Source organism: Galleria mellonella, unplaced genomic scaffold (assembly GCF_026898425.1).
Source record: "Galleria mellonella isolate WM207_F2 unplaced genomic scaffold, CSIRO_AGI_GalMel_v1 utg65, whole genome shotgun sequence".
Lineage (NCBI taxonomy): Eukaryota > Metazoa > Arthropoda > Insecta > Lepidoptera > Pyralidae > Galleria > Galleria mellonella.
The window spans coordinates 10,919,371-10,945,091 of record NW_026442138.1 but is presented as its reverse complement, the minus strand read 5'-3'; the positions used below and the strand labels follow the sequence as shown (position 1 = coordinate 10,945,091).

General features: G+C 34.4%; 1 protein-coding gene across 5 annotated transcripts in view; it reads right to left on the bottom strand.

Annotated features, from left to right (window-relative positions):
- LOC113519872 (neurogenic locus notch homolog protein 3) overlaps positions 1–25,721 on the bottom strand; it is a 96,200-nt gene that overhangs the window by 19,517 nt on the left and 50,962 nt on the right. For 4 of the 5 annotated variants that reach the window (XM_052900717.1, XM_052900718.1, XM_052900719.1 and 1 more), the window contains exons 1-8: positions 13,619–13,692; positions 10,645–10,724; positions 9,575–9,721; positions 8,204–8,397; positions 6,524–6,755; positions 5,151–5,291; positions 3,494–3,815; positions 373–662 (exon numbers count right to left, since the gene is read on the bottom strand). In XM_052900717.1, coding sequence (XP_052756677.1) covers positions 373–662; positions 3,494–3,815; positions 5,151–5,291; positions 6,524–6,755; positions 8,204–8,397; positions 9,575–9,721; positions 10,645–10,724; positions 13,619–13,662 — 1,450 coding nt within the window. In that variant the 5' untranslated portion in view covers positions 13,663–13,692. Of the gene's footprint in view, positions 1–372; positions 663–3,493; positions 3,816–5,150; positions 5,292–6,523; positions 6,756–8,203; positions 8,398–9,574; positions 9,722–10,644; positions 10,725–13,618; positions 13,693–25,721 lie in introns of those variants that run through there. The other variant, XM_052900720.1, reaches the window with a different exon arrangement.

Below are 25,721 nucleotides of genomic sequence, written 5' to 3'. Positions count from 1 at the left end.
GTTGTTGTTAATTGTTTCATATATGAGTACGTGCCCCGCCGTCATGTTCAAAGAATTTAGTTTCCATATAGCGCAGTTTAAAACTGTTCTTGTTTTAAATGTGTACTACGTTCTAAGGACATGGAGGTAACGTTTTATTATTTTAAGTAATCCATATGGAATTACCATGGTAACCGTTGTGCGCCAAATGACGCATAAAAACTACTAATAATCCTATTGCTGGATAATTACTTCTTTTTTGCAAATCATAGACAGCAGATTTAGGTAGGGGTTTTATTTTGAGTTTCCCTTTTCTTGTATTATGTATCCTGCCTTGTTATCCTAATCGTCATTTATGATAATATTATGGGTACTGAAACAATATTTACTTACATACAGGATATCCCGTACAAAACTCGCCAGAACACTCCGCTTCCTTGACCCTGACGCATTCTTCTCCTTCCGGGCATGGATAACCTGCACACGGATCATCACACTCGCAAGTTGGACAACCGTCTGATCCGGTTTTGTATCCGTACTCGCAGACGCCAGCGCAGAGAGCGCGCGCGCAGGCAGACAAACTCCTGGCACCGGACCGCGCAGGCCGCGGGAGAGGGGAGCAATGAACGGATGTGGACGGCCCCATAGATCCTCTCAGTTTGTTGCCTTCCGAGTCTACACACCTGAAACGATTTAGATAGATTTATTTTCAGATATTTTTTTATCTAGGAGCATCAAGACCTAAAATATGGCCAGTTATATTGCTTAACATTTTTTAATAATGAGCTGAAAAAGTTCATTAAATGTTTATACGTTTTTCAAGAGTGTATTTAATTTTAAAGTATATTAATTCATAATACAATATAATTGGTATATAAAATGATGTTCGTGTGTAAGTTGAACCCATAAGTCGAGAGTTCCGTGCGTAAATATATACGACACAAAATGACTTTTATTGCATTTCTCATAAGAAATAGATACTTAATAATTATTATTAATGGTACTACAATTTGTAATTTCTTATTTTGGGCCATAATTGTGGTTAAAAAAAGAACCGTATAACAAAGTTTGTTTTTGCAGGTTTTTGATAATTTCTATAAAATGGTGCTAATAAGAAACATCGTTTTATTTTTCCTGAAATATTGACATATAAGGAATATTGTAAATATTTCAGGATACTATATAAATTGTAATTACTTTTATTTTTCGCTTCAGAAACTTCGAAGATAAGGCATAGGAAAGGGTTTTTTTCTCACATTTGAAATTGTAATTAAAAAACTACGCAGCATAAAGATAAATAAAATCTGTTTTAAAAAGTGCAAATGAAGCCCTTTTGTATGAATGGACTTATAGATCAGTTTTAACATTTTGCGTATCCATTTTTGACTCCTTAAGCAAGATTTTTTTTTAATATTTCCATTGCAGTATATCCGGGTCAACGATATGTAAAACTATTCCAAACCTTAAATCAATAGCATTAATAGTTGTTGAGATATAACGGAGATATAACGAAGGACGGATACACAACGTCGTGCTATAAGGGTAACTTTGTATCTTTTTGGTATGGAACCCTAAAAAAGAATTTAGTGTATATATTTCCATTTATCCATTGCCGTCCGATGACATTATAATCAGGACCGGATTAACCTGTCAGGGTCCCTAGACAATATACGTTTCGTTCACAAAAAAACCTGTAATATTGTTCCATATATAATAATTTCAAAATCGTCATGAAATACATTAAAATTAATACTTTTATTATTATGTTGGAACCCTGGGCCCATAGCCAATGCGGAACCCTTAGACAGTTGCCTACACTGCCTAATAGATAGTCCAGCCTTGATTATAATCACTTGTATCTAAGATAATCTAATTTGTATACCTTCTTACGAATAAAAAAAAAAAAAAATTCTAGTATTGTTGATCTCTCGACGATAGATAGTAGAAAACTTTATTTGTGTCTTTAGGAAATACATAAAAGTGCAATTACCAGCGAGCAACTGCGATATCTATGTAGGTAGTAGAGTATGAATGACTTCTAAGAACATTGCCATTTGATCTCAATTTACTAACAATCACAGGTAAATTCTAGGTATATTTATTTATAGACTATGTAGGTATATTTACTTTGAAAATAAGTGTTTACTTCCGTTATCTGAGAAGAGATCGGGGATAGTTGAATAACTTTCAGTTTAGACATTTGTGTTTGTTTTTTTGTTTTAATGTAAATTATTGTAAAAAATAATATATATGATAACTTTGAAGGTCAATAAAAAAATCTCGCAATAAATTGTGATGTATGTAGTAATTTACTTTAGCTATTTTACCCACTATTTTTTTTTTTAATTGATATAAGAGTCTTAATAAAAGCAATAGATGCCAAAATAATTACTATTGGAATTATTGTCTATCTGTATGTTCGTTTCAGCATGACGTAAAAACTGCCACACTAATGTGAATCTAATTGTCATAGTTGCATTTCTGAAGGTATAACCACAAATCTAGTGTATGTTTTATTTTGATAAGTTTTTTTTTGTAAAATCTATGAGTACGTAGTTGCAGACAGGATAGTTGTTAGAAGTAGTATAATATATTAACAAAAAGTATTAAAAAGTGAACAGCTGTATAATCTAAGCACGGTTTTTTATATTTTTACAAATGAATGAATTTTATGAACGGTATTATCTGCACTGCGTGAGATAAAGGCTATCAATTTGTTCCGCTCGAGTGATGCTCAAATTGGCCGCGGATTAAACCGGGATCATCACTATTCGTGGAAATTGGATGATTTTCCACAGATATTACAATCGATTTGGTTTTACGACTTTTGTTTAAAGAAAAAAAAAGAATAAAGAATATTCTAACGAACAGCTTTTATATTTTGATGTTCAGTTTTAATACTCCTGTCGTCACTTATATGGAATAGATATTGATATAAGCCCATGGGGGTTCTTGTAGTCATCATTATTATAGTAGTCTTATCGATTTGGTAGAGGGGATTGTGAGTAATGGGGTTTGACTAGCCCCAATGCTAGTGATGGATTAAGTGGAAGTCGATCACTTAGTCCACCTTACTATTGACTGGCTCTACCTGGAAACCATCGTGGTTAAGTTTTGGTAAATTCATCATAGACAAACCGACTTAACATCATCATCTCCTGTTATTCTTCACAGATATCCTGCCAGCGTAAACCAATCGTACCAATAGCCATTTTTCGAGATTACCATTCTATTGTTATGTAATAAAAAAAGTTTTTCGGCATTTTAATCAACCGTTAACTGTCCACTGCTGAACATAAGCCTTTCTCATAAGGGGTATTTTGCCCGTAGTTGCTACACTTAGCAGACTGTCAATTAGGCTTTTAGAGATATTTTAAGAGGGACGCTGCTGCCAATCCCTCTACTATTAAGTTCCTTTAGTCGCCTTATACTACACCCACAGGAAAAGAAGGGGTGGCCTATTTTTCGTCATGATACAGTTAAAATATTTATCAAGTTGCAATTTACTACTCACCAACAAACCAATCCATTCCTTGAACACTGCTTCGACTCGAAGGACCCATCTGCTGCACACTGAGGCACGTACCCTCTGCCTTCTTTCTCACTGATTACCAGCAATTCCGCCAGCATTTTCTGCTGGGTACACATCGTGACATTATGTGGTAAGATGCAATGCTTCCCACACTCCCCCCCATCACAGCACTTCTGCATCGAGGGGCATTCTAAATCGTGTGCGCAAGGTGTACCGCATTCAACATCTGTTGTGTTTTGTGCTGGGCATGTACCAGCCTTTCTGAGTTCTAGGGACGCTGGGCAACATACTCCGTAGTCATTTCCTGGCGAAGAAAAATATTAAAGTAAATAGAAATGTCGTTATTGTCTTTTTTTTATACAACTTAGAATGGCAAACAAGCTAACGGCCCACCTGATGGAAAGTGGTCTAACCGTCGCCTATAGACATGAGCAGTACCATGGACATAACAGAGTATACGGTTTCGCCCATGATACCCCCCATGCGTTGCCATTCCTGAGGACTTAGGTGTTATTCCTCGGTACCCTGTAAATTCACGCCATATCCCATTGTTCAAACCGAAACACAGCCATGTAAACACAACTGCTTCACGGTAGAAACATGAATGGGACAGAGGTACCCAAGCAATCGACTTTTGTACAAAGTCTCCCTCTGGTAAATTGTGGTCAAATTAAGGTATTACATCAATTAAATAGTATCCCCATGTCTTGTATAAGTGTACAGTATATGAAACAATTATAAATAAAGTACATGCATTATTTAACAATACATAAATTATAACATTTAAAATTATATAGTGAAGCTAAATAAATTAAAGTGAGACGAGTGTGTGTAGGATATATCGGTTGTATAACCTTAACTATATATGTGTATATATGTGTGTATGTGTGTATGTATGTATATGTGTGTGTGTTTGTGTGTATGTGTATGTATGTATGTATATGTGTATGTATGTATGTGTAAGTATATATATATATGTATGTATATATGTGTGTGTGTGTATGTTAAAGTTATTGTAAAGTACTGTAAATAGAACTAAATTATATTTATAAAGTCTTGGGTAACTTAAGTTGCATCTACATGTAGAAGCATAAAATATCTAGTAATTTTTCAGGCTTCACGTCAATCGTAAAGGTACCTACATTATAATCTTAAAGCAATCATGGATGATTACAACCAGAGACCGTAGTGGGGTGGCTCATCCTATACCGGGCCCATACAATAATTTATTTGAGGGATCTTAATAAGAGGAATAGAAGCCAAATGAGCATTTTTCAGAAATTTTGTCTTCCTGTCTTTCTATCTATATGTTTGTTCCAGTATTACGCATAAACTACTATATGAAATTAAATGCGGTTTTCACACTTGTATTCCTGAAAGTCTAATTTAAAAACTGGTGTAGGTTTTATCTTCATACGATATCTAGAAGTTTAATAAGTCTGGTTATAAATCTAGTTTAATAATTTTCCAACTTCTGTAATCCTCGCGTACGCATTACATAGCAGTATTATTCTTCTAATCAAAATATTGCCTCTCAGCTTATTTAAAGATATAATCAAAATCAACGAATGACTTATTTGATTACACAATGATGTTTAATGATTAATGAACATTGACGTAACCAGTTGTGATGACTCACCTGACTCAACTAAACATCTGTACAGCGGCGGACAATTTGGCTTGCCCGGATCAGTGCCGCAAAGGAATGGTCGACTCGTTTCTGATATCAGCAAAGGCTCTCCGGCTGGACAAATGTTTTGTAGACTCCTTCCGCGTTTACCTGACGAGTGACGGAATTCTAAATTGAATTTGAATCGAATTTTTTTTTATACAACTTAGAATGGCAAACAAGCTGACGGCCCACCTGATGGAAAGTGGTAACCGTCGCCTATAGACATGAGCAGTACCATGGACATAACAGAGTATACTGTTTCGCCCATGATACCCCCCTCAGGTGTTCTTCCTCTGTACCCAGTAAATTCACGCCATATCCCACCCTTCAAACCGAAACACAGCCATGCAAACACAATTGCTTCACGGTTGAAACACGAATGGGACAGAGGTACCCAAACAATCGACTTTTATGCAAAGTCTCCATCTGGAGACGAATAAGTAATGATGAATAGTCCAGATTTTGAAATATCATTGTTTAAACAATTTTAAAGAATGAGATTTCAAAATAATTTAAATTCCCTCAAACCTAAATGTTGTTATTTAATATATAATTAATTGATTTTAAATATTGAGTAAGAGAACGTTGTTAGAAGATTGATTTTGAATCATCATCATTCTTACCATTATTATTAAGTATTTATTTGATTTAAATAATATTGCGCAGAAAAAAAAAAGATTATAATGGAATGTAGATACATATAGGTACAAATGTAGGTAAGTGATTTATCCCTCAGAGAAATCTCTCTGAGGAATCAATTTTCTTATTCGTATTTATACCAATTGCTCACTTTATATTCGGTACATTACAGAAAAATAGACAACAACATGTTCGAGTAAGTATGAAATAAGCCAGCTAATATTAAAAACTTCTTTTTTTTCTGATTGGACTCTGGGCTCTGTCCACATTCTTGTCTATTACGACATTCTAGGGAAACTATTTCTAGCAGCTCCATTGTTAGCAATATACACTGTCAGATGGTCCACCATTTTGAATTTCCCTAGAAATCATTGTAGTTAGTTTCTGGTGATTTCGTCACGATGGACTAACTGACCTGACTTGATTCTCATCTATCATGTCTCTAATTGGTTTATATACTTAAATATTAATGTTTAATGTTATAATTTGTATCATTTTTTGAAGGGAACAATAAAGTGTTTTCATTCATTAATTGATACTTCGCCAGTGTATATTAATAGCATGGGCTGGGTTAGTATTCCATTTTTATTTATAAAAAAAGTGTCCTGGAGATTGAATATGTGGTAATATATTTTTATTCCGTCTCAACATGAACCAAAGACCTGTTAAAGTGTTTTATATAAAATATGTTAAACACTTACATGTAGGCACAGGAGGACAAGGCGGCCTCAAACAAGGAGTTTCTTCTAACTGACAAGACAGTTGTCCAGGACACGTGATGGAAGAACAAGGATCCCGACATTTGCACAAGGGACAGCCTTGAGAGTCCAGCTCGAAGCCGAGCGGACACAGCATGCGGCAGGTGTGAGCAGCGCACGGGGCAGCGCGCGTGCAGTTCACCAGGCTGGCGGCTGGAGCTCGGGTGCCGGCTACCTAATGGGGTTTTTAAGGGAAATCTATTTACTCACATTCAATATAAAATTTCGTTCCATAATAACCTTCCACGACTTCGTACTTATTAAAATTTAGCATGGCAACAAAAAAAGTGTCGCATCGATTATAAAATCGATTAAGATTTGGTGGTCAAATAATGTTAAATACATACATAAATACAGGTGACTGCTTTTTTTTAAGTCGGTTAATAACTCTATTGACAGACAATACATGACATAAACTGGTGTTTCTAGAAACTTGAATTGTTGCACATAAGTTACAAATAATGCAACTGGAAAAGAGTAATAAGTGAGCACTGGGAAAGTTGTTAAGGAAGTATAAATTGGGAATGGACATTTTTAAAGATGTTTCTTACAGAAAATATCAACGATATGGATTATTACTATTAATTTAAATTAAATTCAATACTTTCTTAAATATAAATACATTTAATTAAATATAATTTTTAATTATTTATAGATATTTAGATAGGTAGATAAATAGTATAATATATCCTTGGTGTATCTTTTCAGTTTGTGACTAGTGCATTCACCATTAGCAAATACAAAATAAAAAAATATATAAGCAAAAATTAATTAACTATCCATTCTATAAAATGCTGAATTCAGTAATTAAGAAAACTTGAAATAAGGTAATGCGATTCCGTATAATTTATTACCGCTCTTCGAAACTGTGTAATTAAAGAAGTTCATTTAATTTTAGCATATTACCATCAAAAAGAGATATTATAATTTATGTATTAATATCTAATTTCTATTTAAATCGCGACTGGTTATTTTATTAGAATTATTTTCTTTAATTCCGCTATCATTAAACAAAATAATTTTAAACAACTAGCGATATGAGCTTCCGCAAAATAACACCTAATTTAGTAAAATAAATTACAACTATAAAAAATTCGCAGTGAATATAAAATAAATAATCGTAAAAGTCCTTAAAAACCCACGTATATAGTCTCAAATGAATGAGTACTACAAAAAAAAAAAAATTGTGTAAACACACATACATTACACTCAAAAAAAATCTTTTTACCACTGACAGGTACGTTAATAATTTATCGTTATTTTTTTTTTGCTTTGTGTCAAACAAGTTCTATGAAGTAATCTTGGAGTATCAACTTCAAATAAACTTGTTGCTATTGCTATACCATAAGTTATCAAGTACAATACTTGATAGATACAGCATTCGTAAAGTCAGTACTAAAATAATGAAAACAACAACACAAGTCACAGCAAGTTTTCAGCTAGCAAATTTCTTATCTATTTTCTCAGACAGAAAAACCAGACATTAAATACTTTAGAACATCTAAACACAAATAAGTCATAGAAAATTTCATTTCCTAAATCGATTTCACAGAGAATCAAACTCGGAACCTAATTTACACAATGGAACGTGTCAACAAATACGCCACGGAAGTCATCACTCACCTCAAAGCCAGCTTCGTCGACGCACCAACAAGAGCTGACGATCTCGTTATCGCACTGTATCTGCTCGAACTCTCCGTCGGAAGCCCTGCAACGTGGCGCCCGCACTGACTTCAAGAGACCACGTCCGCCTCGGCTGTTCTCTGCCGCTAGCGCCCGAGATATCCGCTCTGATGAGAGCCTTATGTTCTCACAACCTACGGAATTTATAAAAAAATAGATAATGAGGTCAAACGATCCCATTGCTAGCAATATACCCGTATTGCTAACAATAATACGACATAACCCTTCTTTGCATACTGGTGGAAATTTCCATCATAACATTGAATGCCCAAAAATTACATAAAAGAACAATTTCACTTTAAGTTGATTGTGTCTAGATACTTTTTTAATGTCCATTGCAGAAAAAAAAACCACAGCTGTCAAATTTATTTTTTTAACCACTTTTCCTTTAATTTTGAATATGAATTATATCACCTTGATTTATTTCACCATTAAAAAAAAATATGCAAAGAAGGGATAATAGGGTTATAACGTAAAACTCCACATAATCGGACGTCGAAATTATTGTTCATAAATGCGTTACGATATGACCTGATTTCATTCTCACCTATCATTCCTCCTGATAGGTACTAGGTATCAGTTTAGCACAGTTACTTTTTCATTTCACCCCATTAATAAAAAAATCAATTGTTGTTGGACAAAAACCCTCTAGAGGAGAAAAATATTAGCCTAATTTGGCTTAATCTTGTTGGCTAGATAAGATAGTAAGTTTTATTTCCACTGTACGGATATATTGTGTTTTGTACCTCTAATCTACTATTTTGAAGATTAGATAGAAGTGTTAATGCATTATATTCTTACTCTATCGCCACACAATACCATCATCATTACAATCTATCGCGGTACTGCTAAACGGAGATGTCTCTCATATTTTCAACGCTTTTGGGGTAATTACATCATCTTGAGTGTCGCGCCTTACTGTGTTTACTAGCACGAGGTACTCTAGTGCTAATCAAGAATCATTCTTCTTAGAATGTGTCCGTCTTAGGACATAGGTCCTCTTTATCTTTCTATGCCTGTATCCATACACAATACATGTATAGAGGGGGGAAAGGGATTGTTAGTAATGGAGTTTGATAGCCCCATTGCTAGCAATATGCCGGTCTATATATTAGGTCGACCTTCACGTGGTTCCCCCTGGAAACCATCGTGAACAATTCTTGTTGAATTCGTCACGATGGGCTAACTGACCTACTTCATCCTCGCCTACCATCCTTCACTGGTGCCCCGTCGGTGTATACCGATAACGCGGGTGGGGTTACCATTCCATTATCATCCATTAAAAAAAAACACATGTATAGATGTAATTACCTGTATACAACGGGTCGACACAGACTTGTCCGCAAGTGCTACTGCAACAGATCTGCTCCCCGCACTCATCGTCCGTGGTGCAGGGCGCCGCCCGCGCTGGGCACGGCCCCTCCTCCGCTGGACATCTTCCACGGAGCTCCGCGTTTGCTATACCAAAAAAACCGATGTTTTAAAAGAAATTGGTAATACCGATATTGTAGAAGAAAAAAGTGTAATGCCCTTATAATAAGTATCTTCAATATTAATTTACCATTGCAAATAACGAATAGCTAATTTTATGTAAAATTGTACTCAACGCCTATAGATATGAACAGCCATAATATTATGGGCATCACTCTAACACCCATAGTTCATTATAATTCCTAAGGAGTACTACTGATCCTGAGGACTGAAGTGCTATGATTTCGCACTGGATTTTTTTTTATACAACTTAGAATGGCAAACAAGCTGACGGCCCACCTGATGGAAAGTGGTAACCGTCGCCTATAGACATGAGCAGTACCATGGACATAACAGAGTATACTGTTTCGCCCATGATACTCCCCATGCGTTGCCATTCTTGAGGACTCAGGTGTTATTCCTCCGTACCCAGTAAATTCACACCATATCCCACCCTTCAAACCGAAACACAGCCATGCAAACACAACTGCTTTACGGTTGAAACATGAATGGGACAGAGGTACCCAAGCAATCGGCTTTTGTACAAAGTCTCCCTCTGGTGATTTCCACTACCATGTAAATCATGCAAGTATAGCTGTTTGCCGGTAGAAATACGAGTGATAATCTAAATAAATATCTACCCGCTCTTGTACAAATAATTGTAATCCATCCAAATTGTCTAAATTTTTTTTAATTTTATTTAAAATTTTGTAAGTGTATTTTAACAGATTTTTGAGTGAGATCTTAATAAAACAATTGTGCTTTCTATACATGCACTGCAAGTAATTTAAAGTGGCATTCTTATATCTAAGCCTGGATATTCTGTGCACTGTTCAGAATACGAAGACGTGTTTGTAATACAAAAACACTAGTGAAATGATTAAATAATAATTAGAAAGCGTCCAACGGACCGTGGTGCAGGAGCAGCGCGCAGACGCAGAGCACCGCCGCCCTCACCGCCGCCCGCATCGCTGCATCACACACGCGGACGCTGCAAAAAGGAAAAACAATTGTTAGTAATTAAATTAACTCACTAGTTTTTTTTTACATTTCTCTTTTTTTTCTTTTTCTAATCTGCTCATTGGCAACTCGTTCTCTATATAACAATAATCCAATATGCTGTTTGGATGTTAGGTTTGAATTTTCTTATTATATGATAAGGCCGATCCATTAATCAGCTGTCAGTCTCTGTCTGTAAATCTCTCCACCAATCTCTGCATGTAACATTTTTCGGGGAAATTTTTCACTTCATAAGAACCTTCTTTGTACTTCAATAAAGTTTAAAGATGCTTCTTATGAAAATATTCGAAATCTAATATTTGAAAAAAAATGCTGAATTGGTCCAACTGCTTTTCCAGTTTTTTTTTTATTATAAGATGGGTTTGCGCTTGACCTTACCTTATCTTAGTTATGCGTTTAGTAACAGATTTAACGATGTATACTTATTTATATATAGGTATATATATTAATTTTTACTTTGCCACTTTATCCGGACACACGGATATGTTGGTTAACAGGGATAAAAAGTATAACTTATTATTCTCTCTATCCCAAATTAGGTGTAGATTGTATATATGTATGTATATGTACGTAATATGGATGTACTGTCATATTTCCTTAGATATTATTAATGTTTACAATTTACAATAAATATATCAAATTTCATGACGATTTGTTGAGCCGTTAGATACCAAGAGATAATAAACAAGACAAACTAACTTTCATATATTTACTAGTTACTAACTTTTACATAGCTATCAGTGAGTTCGTCCACGTAACTAGCATTTATATTGATTGACTACGGTAAAAAGTAGCCTATGTCCTTCTTCATTCCTAGTATTTAGTATTTATTTATTTATTTTGCACTTTATTGTACCATTTACAAAAATAATAAATACAGTAAATTTTAATGAGAAGTGATACATAAGGCGACTTTATCGCTAAACAATCTCTTCCAGAGAACCTTTGAGTAGGGTACCATTGAGAAATAAGACAAATTACTATATACTAAATTAAATGACAACTGAAAGCTTTCCTCTAACCCATGGACTTGTGTTATCTGTAGCAAACACTTGGTGAACTAATATTGATTTATTTATTTATACTTTTGCACACATTAAAATATGTCTACAACATTGTCCTTCTCTTATGGTAAAAGCCAGTGCTGGTAGTATCATTTCTGGTGGGCCAATTATTAATGAGTCGTTATAGAATGAATAAACATTGTATTTACAAAGTACAATACAACATTATTAGCAAGAGCAGAATATCTAATAGTACAATACTGTAGGAACGCAAAGGAACGCAGGCATTCAGCTGAACTCGAGACAGACAGCGAAGCATACTAATGGACTAATGGTCTCGACTCGACAATGCAGACCATGAATCATGCCTACAAATCATTTCCCCCCAGCCGAACATGGCATTCAGCCTTGTAACAAAATCGGAGGCCATTAGGCAATGCATAACATTACCCACTAGCGACTGCTTGCGACTTCGTCCAAGTGGTGGTTGAAATTTTACTAATATAATAAAATTATTTATTTCTTTATAAAGACACACCAACAATATGCTCATAATAATTAAGCAGACAATATACAATGTTATTAGTAAGTAAAAGAGAAAAACTACTATTTAAAAATGCTTAAATATAAGTTTGAACAAAATCGTCTTACTCCTCACTACCAAGCTTAAGGCCATATGAATTATAACTAAAGACGATGTAACATGGGAGATATTTAAGAAAAAAATATAATGAGAAGTCTTAGTAAGAGCGATAGAAGTTAAAACAATAATTATAGAAACTTTGTTTGACTGTCTGTATGTTTCTTTCGGTATCACGCAAAAACCACTGCACCATATTGGTGGTGATTTTCTCAGATGTTTTATGAAGTTCTAACTTAAAATCTGTATATATGTTTTATCTTGATCCACCATTTAAAAATGGTTTTTTTTATTCGTATTCGTACTTCTAAAATCAACATGTACGAAGTAGCGGGCAAAAAGGTAGTTAAATCATGTTCCTAATTTATTTATGTCCATTAATTCCTCTTTGGCCCTTTTTTCGTATGCATTTGAGAAATTACCTCGATACGATAGATTTGATATACCAAGGAAAGGCCTTTAAAAACAAAAAAAAAGCATAGGGCTTTTTTTTATAAATAACCAGCTAACGAAGATTTTCTATAATTTTAATATTTTTTTACAAATGAGATATTAAGCTATTTTATGATTCACTTGACCGAGTTTAATATTAAAAATATACATATAATACGTAACCAGTTTTTATGTAGAGAATATGTACATTAGTTGTTAAGGCCATTACCTTTTTTCCTAATGACATAACAAGACAAACATCATTCTTAATTAAAGATTGTGTATCACAAAAAACAACCGACTTCAATTATGACAAAATAAATTACTTTGGTCGAAACCTAAACTACTGAATCGATATTAATAATATTTCTATGAGACCAACCTGTAAGTATATTTTTTTTAGATAAAAAATATAATTTTACAAATCGATTTAGAACTGACGGAGTTATGAGGTACACAAACATAAAAAAAAAACATACAACCGAGTTGAGAACATGCTTCTTTTTGAAGTTAGTTAAAATAACTGTTAGATATTACAAGTACCTATAAGATTTGTTTACAATACAATTCAATACTTTATTATTAGACATGTTTTTATTTATTATATAATATTTATATCATTATAAATATAATAAATAATAGTAAATAATATACGGTTAAAAATAATGAAAATTGTACTAAGTTATAATATTGTCATTTTTTGTATAATTTGGATGTTAGTGTTTTTCTAATTCATGTTAACCACATTCTATTATTGAATAGTGATTTATCGTGCTCAACGAACCGTACATTGCTCGGTCCAACACGCATCGGGTGGACTGAATACTGTTCATCTGGATGCTAAACGTGTCACCTATTCTCGTGTCATTTTGCAACTACGCTCAATCGACCTCAAGTTCTCCACTATATCTACTATGTAAATTAATCACGTTTTGATAATAATTTAATTTGTCCAGTATGATAGATACAGGGCCGCGTCACTCCAAATAAAATAATGGTTGTATAAAATCTATGCACCTAATAGTACTATTTAAAAATTTTACAATATAAAATAGCTAGATATTTCATTTACGATACCTACCGACAACAATATTTTTGTATACCTATCCACTCTGAATATTTATTTATTTCATTATGTTGATATAAAAAATATTGGTTGCATAGATTTATTTTTCAGTTCCATCAATATGTCGGTAGTGCCGATTCCTGTTAGTGATAGATGATATATATATTTTCCCGCGCAATACTTTTTAAGTCCTTTTTTTTCAATCCAAAAAAAATTATGCTAAATGTTTTTTATTATGTAAATATATAAAAAAAAAACGAAGACAGATATTTCCCGCGTAAAATCATGGTACCAAATTATAGATGTCGTAAGCGAGGAAAATAAGATATAAAGCTGTACAACCTAATTTTCCGCGCAAAATAAAATATTATTAAGTGTTTTTACTTTCATTTTTGGAATAAATCAAAGAGTTGATATTCAATTAATTATCTTAATTTATTTTATAATTTGAAGGACAAAATCTAATTATGACATATAGTCTAAGGATTTAGACGGTCCTAAGCCACCTGCATTTCAGGTCGTCACTCGATCTAGTAGGGGTCGTCCTACACTGCGTTTGCTCGTACGCGGTCGCCATTTAAAAACCTTTTTTCCCCAGCGGTTGTCTGTTTTTCGAGCTATGTGACCAGCTCATTGCCAATTCAACTTGCTTATCCTTTGGGCTATGTCGGTTATTTAGATTCTTTTGCGGATATCCTCGTTTCGGATTCTATTTAATATATATATATTGATATATACGAATGTTTGTGTTAGGTAAATACTGTGGATTGGTAGGTATATTTACCTTATATTATAATATTTACTTACAACGGAATCTGAGAGTAAATCTTGTATTTAATACATTATTTTAGTAAAACCTTAGGGTAAAACAAACAGAAATAGAATTGACCAATGTTTGCTCCTTTTAAATTAACTTTTAATTATAGGTATAACAATATTGTTACAGTTGATTTTTACGACTTTCTATGATGTAAGATACATATTATGTATAATTTATAATCTTGTAATATCGATAATGCTTAACGTTTAATAAAATCGACTGAATTATTATTTATTACGAGACGTCTATACAAGTAATAAAAAAAAATCTGGTTTCAAATTCTTTAAACTGCGCATTGTCTTTTTTTCTTCAATCTTAACTGAACAATGTAATACGGATTAAGTACTTAGTATTGTGTCTAGAGCATGGGAACTAGCCTAGATCGGGGAGGAGGGAAGGGATCGTTAGTAATGCGGTATACTAATCCCATTGCTAGCAATATACCCTATTGGGTCCGGAACCACCTCCACGTGGTACGCCCTGGAAACCATCATGCTGAATTTCTGACCTATCTTCTCTCACTGGTGCTCTGCCAACGTATACTGTTAGCGTAGGTGGTGTTACCATTCTATTATCATCCAATAAAAAAAAAAAAAAACTTGCTTAGATCGGTCTAGAGTTACACACACACTCTAGACTGTAAACACTGAATATTTAGCGTACGTTGCCAGCACTGGTACTTGTTTGGCTCAACAGGCATCACAAAGTATCCAATCTGCGGTGGGTTCAAACTATGGCTGTGATATAGCAGTCACAGTGGTAGACCAACGTGTGTATGCTAATTACCGATTACTTTCTCTGTTTTGTGTTCACCACTGTTTTGTCGGCCGTTGAACTCGAGCCCGCGCATTTGTAGTCTCTAATAATTAACCTGTACAATAGGTATAGGGGATATAACTAAGATTAGCTATATTTCAAATGTATGTAGATAGCTTAGATCGTATACGCATAGATAAAGCATCGAATATTAAAATCTATCGCAATAAACGTCAACATTTGATTGATGCATAATTATTAAATACTGAGTTTTTAAATTTAGATACCATTGAAAATGTATATTATAAAGTTAATATCAGAAAGAAGTCACCAATTACAAAAGAGCACCATTTTAAAAAATGTCGGGCTGTTTTGTTGATTGATTCATAAGAAAACTTTATCTAGACGTTATTGTTTGTTATTGATATTTCTATAAGTCTCTGCTTAGTATGGCGTTGATGTTATTTATTCAATGATATTATTTTATTATTATTGTATTGACAGATAATACAAACGTCCGTCATTGGCAAACCAGCGGGGTTCTATTTTACAATATAAATAAAAAAGCTTTTAAAGTAATAGATGAAACATTGCCAAGTTTAACCCCATACTGCTAAGAAGTATAGCAGGACAAAACAAAAGTTATGTACTTACATAAATATTTAATCTACTGAGTAATAAAGTTGTGTTAGCTAAGTCGAGCGTAGTACTTGTTAAACTATACATATAACATATATTTATAAAGTATTACACGTTGCATAATTTAGTAAGTTACGAAGCAAATTTTCAACTAACCGCCTGTCGAAACTTCGACGTGATTAGTTTAACGATCATAAGTAGCTTGGGAGCATTTATATCCTAAGGTTGGCAACGTTGGCATTACAAGTAAGATTTTTTAATATAAACGATTTTCAATATATTCACAAAATGAAAATTTGCTATTTAATGAGCCAAAGCTTTAATTATATTAGGTGCTAGATTTTTGGTACTTCGTACGCATAGATTTCTTTTATTTGACTTAGTAAGATGAAACACAGATAGGGTTTTAAATTACACTTTTAGAAAGACAACTGTGAATCACATCTAATTGGATGTGGTTTTTGTGTGACAGTGAAACAAACATACAGACTAACGTACAAAATTTCTAGAAAATATTATTCTGGCATCTATTGATTTTAATAAGAACCCTCATAGTATTTTTTTTTAAATCCCCATGTACAGACATCGTTGAGATATTTAATTTTATTTCATTAGTACCTACTTAAGATATTTATTATTAAAATAATTTGACGTCTACTTCACAGGTTGTTAGAGAAGATTCAAAGTTAATTTTATCGGATTACCATCTTAATTTCTTAACAGAACACTTTTTGAAGTATCATTAAAAATTCTAATTCAGAGGGAGACTTTGTATAAAAGTCGATTGCTTGGGTATCTCTGTCCCATTCGTGTTTCTACCGTGAAACAGTTGTTTGCACGGCTGTGTTTCGGTTTGAAGGGTGGGATATGGCGTGAATTTACAGGGTACAGAGGCATAACACCTAAGTCCTCAGGAATGGCAACGTATGGGGGGTATCATGGGCGAAACAGTATACTCTGTTATCTCAATGGTACTGCTCATGTCTATAGGCGACGGTTACCACTTTTCATCAGGTGGGCCGTTAGCTTGTTTGCCATTCTGAGTTTTATAAAAAAAAATATCAAAATCAGTTAAAAATTTACAACGATGTAAACAGGCACACATATACAAAATATAGGCGAATTAAAAAAAGGACCTTCTTCTTTCTTACTTTTTACGGAGCCTGGAAATTGTTTAAGTTTTGACAGTTAATATAGATGTTGCCAGTCTCACGGTGCGAACCCACTTAAGACTTAAATTATGTTCTCTTTCAGGCTTGGCAATGAACTCGTTGAAAATAAAAAGGCTTAAAACTGAGAGTAAACAACAATTAGTACTGTTTTTATAGTCTACGGAAACAAGCGTTATACGCTTTGTCGACTTTTCATTAAAATGGGCCACTTAACTTGGTATTGTTCTATAGAATTCCATTTTAAAGGTACTTCTTTCTGTCTTAAATAATTCTATAAATATTATTGTATAAAAAATCTATACAACGTTAAAAATTTACGCACAAAGTATATGCAGTCGTTTATATCTATTGACATCAATTTCTATGGTTCCAGTCGTATGAGATAGGTACAGTTTTAGTACAATGTAAAATTGTAGCAACATTGCTATGTATGTACATACATATAGTAATTAAAAACCATAACCAACTACGCTAGGGTTCATAAATTTTATTGTACGTTCTAAATTCAAACAGAATAAGTTTTTCGAGTGTTGCAAGTTACAAAGTGAGTGAACTCGTAAGTGACGCGGTGCCCGGTTGGTGACGCAAGAGCTCGCCGGGCGTGTCGGCTTTGCGGCGGTGAAAGGCGACTGCTTACGATGCAAACAACACAACATAGATTGTGTAGTGGAGTGCACTATGCTTGCACAGACGTAGTGGCACCATGAGAGCTCACAAGAGCACACTCATAAAATACCTAGCAAGAACACACTACGAAGGTTAGCGCAGCAACTCACCCCCCCATTTATAAATATTACACTGTAGAAAATATCAGATTAATCAATGATTACGGAGAAATTTTACAGCATAGATTAAGAACAGCACTACGGTCCCAAATGCTCTACCAGAGACTAAGAATAAGATTTTTATGATAATTAGAATGGCAAACAAGCTGACAATGATAATGATGACTGATGGAAAGTGGTAACTGTCGCCCATAGACATGTATAGCACCATGGAAATTACATAATTTTTTTTATTGTTACGGAAGCAAATGAGCAGTCGGTCCACCTGATGGAAAGCTACCGTCGCCCATAAACATTTGCAACAGAAGAGGATTTGCATGTGCGTTGCTGGCCTATTATATTTTTTCAAGCACATAATACGCTATAATGTCCATAGTACCCTTCTTGCACTGCCATTCTTGAGGACTAAGATGTTATGCTTCCATATTCTGTAGTTTCACTTCCATATCTCACCCTTTAAACTAAAATACAAAATGCAAGTACAGCTGATTAGTGGCATAAACATGAGTACTTGATTCATCTCAATATAGATAGAGGGTAGGAGGTACAACAAACAGGCAACTTTTGTACAAAGTCTTCTACTAGTAAATATTACCCCTTTATTCATAAACACTAAAATTCCTACAAACCTATTTTAGTCGTTGAAGTTTTTTTACAACAGAGAGGGCAAACGAACATGCGACTCACCTAAAGGTAAATGACTACCGCCACCCATAATCACCCACAACACTAACGGCATTGCAGGTGTGCTGCCGGCCTTTTAAAAAGGAATATGCTCTTTTCTTGAAGGTTATGTTGTCGTATCGGTTCGGAAATACTGCTGCTGGAAGTTGATTCCAAAGAGTGGTTGTGCGTGGAAGAAAGTGCCTTGAAAAACGCACGGTGAAGGACCGCCAGGAGGATTTTTTTAATTAGAATCGGCAACATATAAGTATCATTTACAATTTGGCACATGTTCACAGGATAATAAATGAGTATCATCAGGTAGAGCGTATGCCTGAATAAATATGTAAATGAATATTTATTTACAAGACACATGGTAAGTATATAGATGTTAACAATAGGTATAAATCCACACATTTCGCCATAATTACACATGCAAAATTAAAAAACCTAAAAAGTATAAATGTTGATTGAAAACTGATGTCATTGTATATATAAAAAATATTCATTGAAATCTTGTAACATTTCATATGTAGATATTTAATTTTTATCGTATAATACATAAAGATACCTATTTGTATGAAGAAGATTACATTAAATGGAGATAAACGCAAATTGGACGGGCGAGTTATGAGTCCTGTGAGCTTTATTGTAACGGGGCGAAAATAAAGAAGGCGGGTATGAATAATTCTTTATGTGTGTATGTATATTGTGCTTGATACTAAGTATATATAAATTCAGGCATTGATCTCTTTTTTATTGTTGTAAATATCAATACAGATAGACAGAAAGGAAGGAGTTAATAGATTTATAGACAAAATTATGCATGATCATGATATGAAAGATGTAAAGAATACAAATAGATCTTAGATTATAGTGTAGATTTTTTTTTAATTGATTGATTCTGTGGCCGATAAAATAGAGTAATAGCGACATACGTCAATGGTTCAGATACATTAATTTTTTATATGTCAACTTTTTTGTTTCTCTTTTACAGATATGCATTTTTTCTGGTTAAGCTTAAGTTAAGATACTTGAGCACAAATAATATAATGCTAAACTATTACTGTTTCTCCGCTTGCTTCTCCTAAACCACGGAAAGGATTTTACGCATACGGGTTTCATTATATTTTTTTTTATTATAACTATAATTACTACAAATTATATATATGCATTAATACAAAAATGAACCGTTTTACGATCCTAATAAATTAGTCCCCAAGATACAGGTCTGGCCTAGTTTGGAGGTTTGATGGTAATGCAGACTTTTTTCTCTTTCAGTATACTCGTAAATTGTAACAATTGTAAAATGTACTTTATGCAACTGTATCTGATTTGAATTATCTAATTACATTGTACATTTTTGTTTGTGATACAATAAAGAATTAGTTATTATTAATTATTAGATGTAATTTTTATTAAATATAACCATACTTACTCAAGTAATAATGATATAAATCACCGAAATATGTTATTTTAGACTGTTTTTTTAAATTTTTGGGCGCAGTATCACGATGTAAAGAGCACTAACTTACTCATCGAAATGTTGCGAATGATTACCCATCGTTAGCACACCGCTGCGAAACATCGACCATAGCAGCGAAACCACTTGAGAATTTTCACTCTTATCATCTTATTACTGGTTGTTATAATTGATGGTATGGTATGGTATGTGTCCTTGAATATCGGTTCGATTCTACGCAACTTTTATATCAATTTACAATAGATAGCCTTTCTACGCAATTTTTACATTAATGCACAAAAGAGAAACATATAATTAAGTGATACAATTAAAGATTTACAAAGTTTTAATTGGTAGACAGTATGGGCCTGGTATAGAATGGGCCACCCCTTCCTTTCCCGTGGGTGTCGTAAGAGACGGCTAAGGGAACTTAATGATCGAGGAATGGACAGCAGTGTCCCTATTAAAACATTACCAAAGGCCGAACTGCGGATGATAATGGAATGGTGGCCCCGCCTGCGCTAATAATGTACGCTGGCGGGGCACCAATAAGGGATGAGGATGAAAAGACAAGTCAATCAGCCCATCGTGATGAGTACACCTATAATTCACCACAACAGTTTCCAGGGAGGACCACTTGGAGGTCGCCCTGACAGGGTGTATTGCTAGCAATAGGACTGGTAGTGCGCATTAATAACAATCCTTTTCCTCCAATTTAAATAGTTACCAATGTACTGTCTCTTTGAAACATTTCGTCTCTCATCGGCGTATTTTATCACAATCAAAATTGTTTTTTTTTTTTTATATTCTGGGATTAAATGTATTTGTCATACACGGTGTTCCAAATTCAAAATTGTCGGTAAGTGAAAAGAAACAATTAGCCTCGACCTTTACTTATCGAAAGTGGAACAGACTCACTACGACGCATTACCTATTTTTGTTGCAACGAAAGTAAAAGCTTATCTAGATGTTGACAACGTGACGTGACAGTAACAACTTATTCTGAATGTAACGAACCATTGTCACAGTAAATTGAATCTTTACGACGCCTTCCTACGCGTTGTTGATTGATTGATATGCATTCAAATTATAACAACTTGAATGCCATATACGTAGAAAGGGTATGCCATAGGTAATATTCTGACATACTTCGATATTTGATATTCTAAATGTCATATATATCTATTTACCTACCTATATTTTATACGCTCACAACAGTTCGCGAACTTTCTAACTTCTAAAAGTTATAAGTTACAGATTAAATCTAAAGTGGACCTACATAGTCTGATCGGATTTTCGAAGAATGAGATTCACAATTTATCTGAATTTTTGTTGCTTTGTTATGCATTAACATCGTCAATTCGAATTCATTCGCCCTTTAGAGAAAACAAAAACATTGGATAAATTTAATTTGCCAAATTCTTTTTGCAATCAATCATTGATTACTCATATGTTAATCTAATTTCAATTTTATACCCTTTGAGGCTCTCTTTTTAATTACTTTTTTTTATTTATTTCTCAACACATGTGTTTATTTAGAGGAATAAAACCGAACAAATGTGTTAATTTAATACAATCATTCTTATAAAATTAAATTACTCATAATTAAAATAAAAGCAGCTGAATTAATCACATTAGTAGTGGGTAGGCTTATTTTAATTGTTTTCGAAGCAATATGTAGGTACTCGGCCACACAATTCCGCATTCTAAATTCAAACATTTTCAATGTAGACATTTTATCAGCAAGGAACACTTTTTATAACCAGAACATTTTATGTTTTTTTTTTATACAACTTAGAATGCCAAACAAGCTGACAGCCCACCTGATGGAAGGTGGTAACCGTCGCCTATAGAGATGAGCAGTATCATGGACATAACAGAGTATACTGTTTCGTCCATGATACCACCCATGCGTTACCATTCCCGAGGACTCAGGTGTTATTCCTCTGTACCCAGTAAATTCACGCCATATCCCACCCTTCAAACCGAAACACAGCCATGCAAACACAACTGCTTCACAGTTGAAACACGAATAGAACAGAGGTACCCAAGCAATCGACTTTTGTACAAAGTCTCCCTCTGGTATATGATTCTTCAAAACATAAACAGTATGTTACGGGTATGCAAGATTATTACACATATATGTAGGCGATGTATAATTATGCGTCTTCATAAAAAAAAACGCCTACGGACCGGCTGGTGTTATAATATATACAATGTATGTGAAGTCACGTAATAGATTGTTAACAATTATTATATTCAATCGTAAGGCGTCTGTGTAATATGTAGTATTAGACCTAAATTGTTGATTAATTGTACTAATCGATTCACTAATGGATCTATAGAATGACATAATAGCGAGCCAGTGTGCAAATTGTTTTGTTCACCGTTAGTAGGTTGACGTAATGTGATAAATAACGTCAATTAAATACTAGTACGGTAATTAGAGAAGCTGGCTGCATAACGTCTACGTATATGTAACAGGTATGTGAAGACACGCCGAATAGTTTCTATATAGTTATCACATATATATTTTTTTAATGGGTGAATGATGAAACGCGGGTGCGTGTGCTATCGGTACCTATACGCTGGCGGGGCACCAATGAAAAATGATTGATGAGGATGAAAGCAGATCCGTTGATTCATCGTGACGAATTCATCAATAATTAGCCACGATGGTTTCCAGGGGGATCCGCATGGAGGTCGACCTGTTAGGGTATATTGCTAGCATTGGGGCTCCCAGTTGGATCCCATTATTAACAATCCCTTTCCCCCTAAGTTAGTATCATCATCGTCACGTCAGTCGTTAATTGTCCACTGCTAAAAATAAGCCTCCTATTGAGGGGTTTTGTCAGTAGTTGCCATGATTGGTAGGGATAGTAACCGTTGTTAGACTTTGGTGATGTTTTAAGAGAAACGCATCTGCTCATATCTCGACTATAAAGTTCCCTTAGTTGCCACTTATGACACCCACTAGAAAGGAAGGGGTAGCCCATTCTATATTGGGACTACACGGCAATAAATTGGTATTAATTTATTATTATTTCAGCCGTTACTTGTCCACTGCTGCTGCTGAAGGGGTGGTCCAATCTATGGCGTGGCACACAGTAAGTTAGTATATTTTCTAAATAATAATAAGGATTTGGAATAATGGAAAGTTTATACAATAGGAAGAGACACTAGAGCATGAGAATAAATACTCAAAAAAAAAACTAACGAAGCCACCTGTCTAGTATAAGCTAATCTTCGCTTCTTATGGAAAGAGACCAAAATGTAGTGGGATGATGGTAGTGACAAGTACGAGTGATATCTCTAATATCACAAGAGTGGGGGGAAAGGGATTGTTAATAATGGAGACTGAGAATCCCATTGCTAGCAATATACCCAACCAGGTCGACCTCCACGCGGTTCCCCCTGGAAACTATCATGATTAATTCCAAATGAATTCATCATGACGGGCTAACTGGCCTGTTTTCATCCTCATCGATCACCATTCACTGGTGCCCCGCCAGCGTATCCCTTTAGCGCAGGCGGGGTTACCATTCCATTTTCATTCAATAAAAAAAAATATCACAAGACTTTATTGACTCGTACCCACTTGCTATGAGGTAGATATAGATCGTAACTGTCTTCCTCGTTTGTAGAAAAAAATGTAAGTAAAGATATTATAAAGATAAAAAAAAAAAATTGCACACACATCAAGTTGCAGTTTAAACACAGTCAACAATAAACAGTACAAATAATTATGGAACATAGAATATAACTTATAAATATAACTTTCGTGTGTGTCTCAGCAATGCAATAAAATTCAAGTTTCAGTATGAAATATTATTCAAGGAACAAGACATTAATTTTCAACTACGACGGTAGGGATGAGTCTGAAATACAAACAAAAAAAACAATGTGTATGAGAAAGACAAAAATAAATGAAGTATAGAAATAATCACAGCATAAAAATGATATGTTCACAGTGTAATCGAAAACTATCAAGAAAGCAGTACGTCAACAATCGACAGTTGAGGTCAGCGGTGTCAACGCGCTTTCACGATTTCGCCGGTTGCCCGCAAACCGCGGCGCCGCGCTGAACACGAAAAATACGTGGATCGCATTACAGTAACTAAACATGGAACAAAAAAGACTAAACATAGTTTTGAAGTCAATAGATTTCACATTCGAGATTTCTGAGAATACTCGTCAATAAACATATCCATTTCCGTGACAGTGATACGTTTTCATTTTATCTCCTTGCTGGCTTTTACTTACAACTTTGTTCACGTGACCGGATTTTTTTTTATATCACTGAAGTGACAAACAAATATACGGCCAACCTGATGATAAGCATTTACCGTAGTCTATTAACGCCTGCAATACAAGGAGTATTACGCGCGCATTGCCGACCCTGAAGAAACCTGTTTACACTTTTTTGAAGAACCCCATACACGTAGTCTCTTGGAAAACCCTCGAATACTAGCTGATAGTCCTTCTCCATCCCATACAGTACGTGTATATTAAATTTTATAATGATTGAGTCATTATAATGCTAAGAAGTAACAAACAAACTCACTTTCACATTTATAATATTATATTAATAACAAGTAGACATTGCTTTTTGTTTCGTCCGCGCAAATTTTTTATTAGGTAGATAATTAATATTCTATGAATATATAAAATTCCTTTTTAGTATTTTTTTTTTGCCGTGTGGTCCCAGCACAGAATAGGCCACCCCTTCCTTTCCCGCGGGTGTCGTTTGAGGCGACTAAGAGAGGGCGAGTGATGGGCAGCAGCGTGTCTCTTAATCCTAACTGCGGTTGCCAACCCACTTGCCAAGCATGGCAACTACTGGGAACTCTCCTCCCAAGGGGAGACCTATGTTCAGCAGTGGACAATTAAGGGCTCATATGATGATAATTTACCTTTTTACGTTATTCAAGGAACTGTTTGAAAGCTTGTTGAAAGCTTTTTAACTTTCTATTTATTACATATGAAAATCTTGAAGAAGAAACTCTGTTTTTTAATACCATACATAATAACGAAAAGAAAAATCTGGTTACGCAAAAGAAGGAAGTGAAACCAAAGCCCTCCGTTTTGCTCGCGGCAGGAAGCGGTGCGTCAGGAAATTGCCACGTGTAGTGCGACACAGCTCGTTCATAATACGTCGTATTACGTCTACAGACTGCTTCTGACAAGCTTGTATTACACATTTCCTATATTTAACCGGTTACAGGGTGCGTAAAAGGCAACTTTTTTTATAATACAAGTAGGTATTATAAATAGCAAACACAGCCCTTCTAATAGAAAGTGATACTGTGGCAACAGTCAACTAAAAAGGCAGAACCTGAAGTAGAAATTTTGCCGGTCTAGAAAAAAATATTTTTTACCGCCCTTTTTTATTAGTCACATTCAATTTCACTCATATTTGATGCTCAGAGCACCTGCCCTATCTTCTAAATCGAGTCTTTTATACAGAATCAATCCCAAGATATTCTTCATAGTATACTTTTTCTAAGGATTAAATGATAATTCTATTCA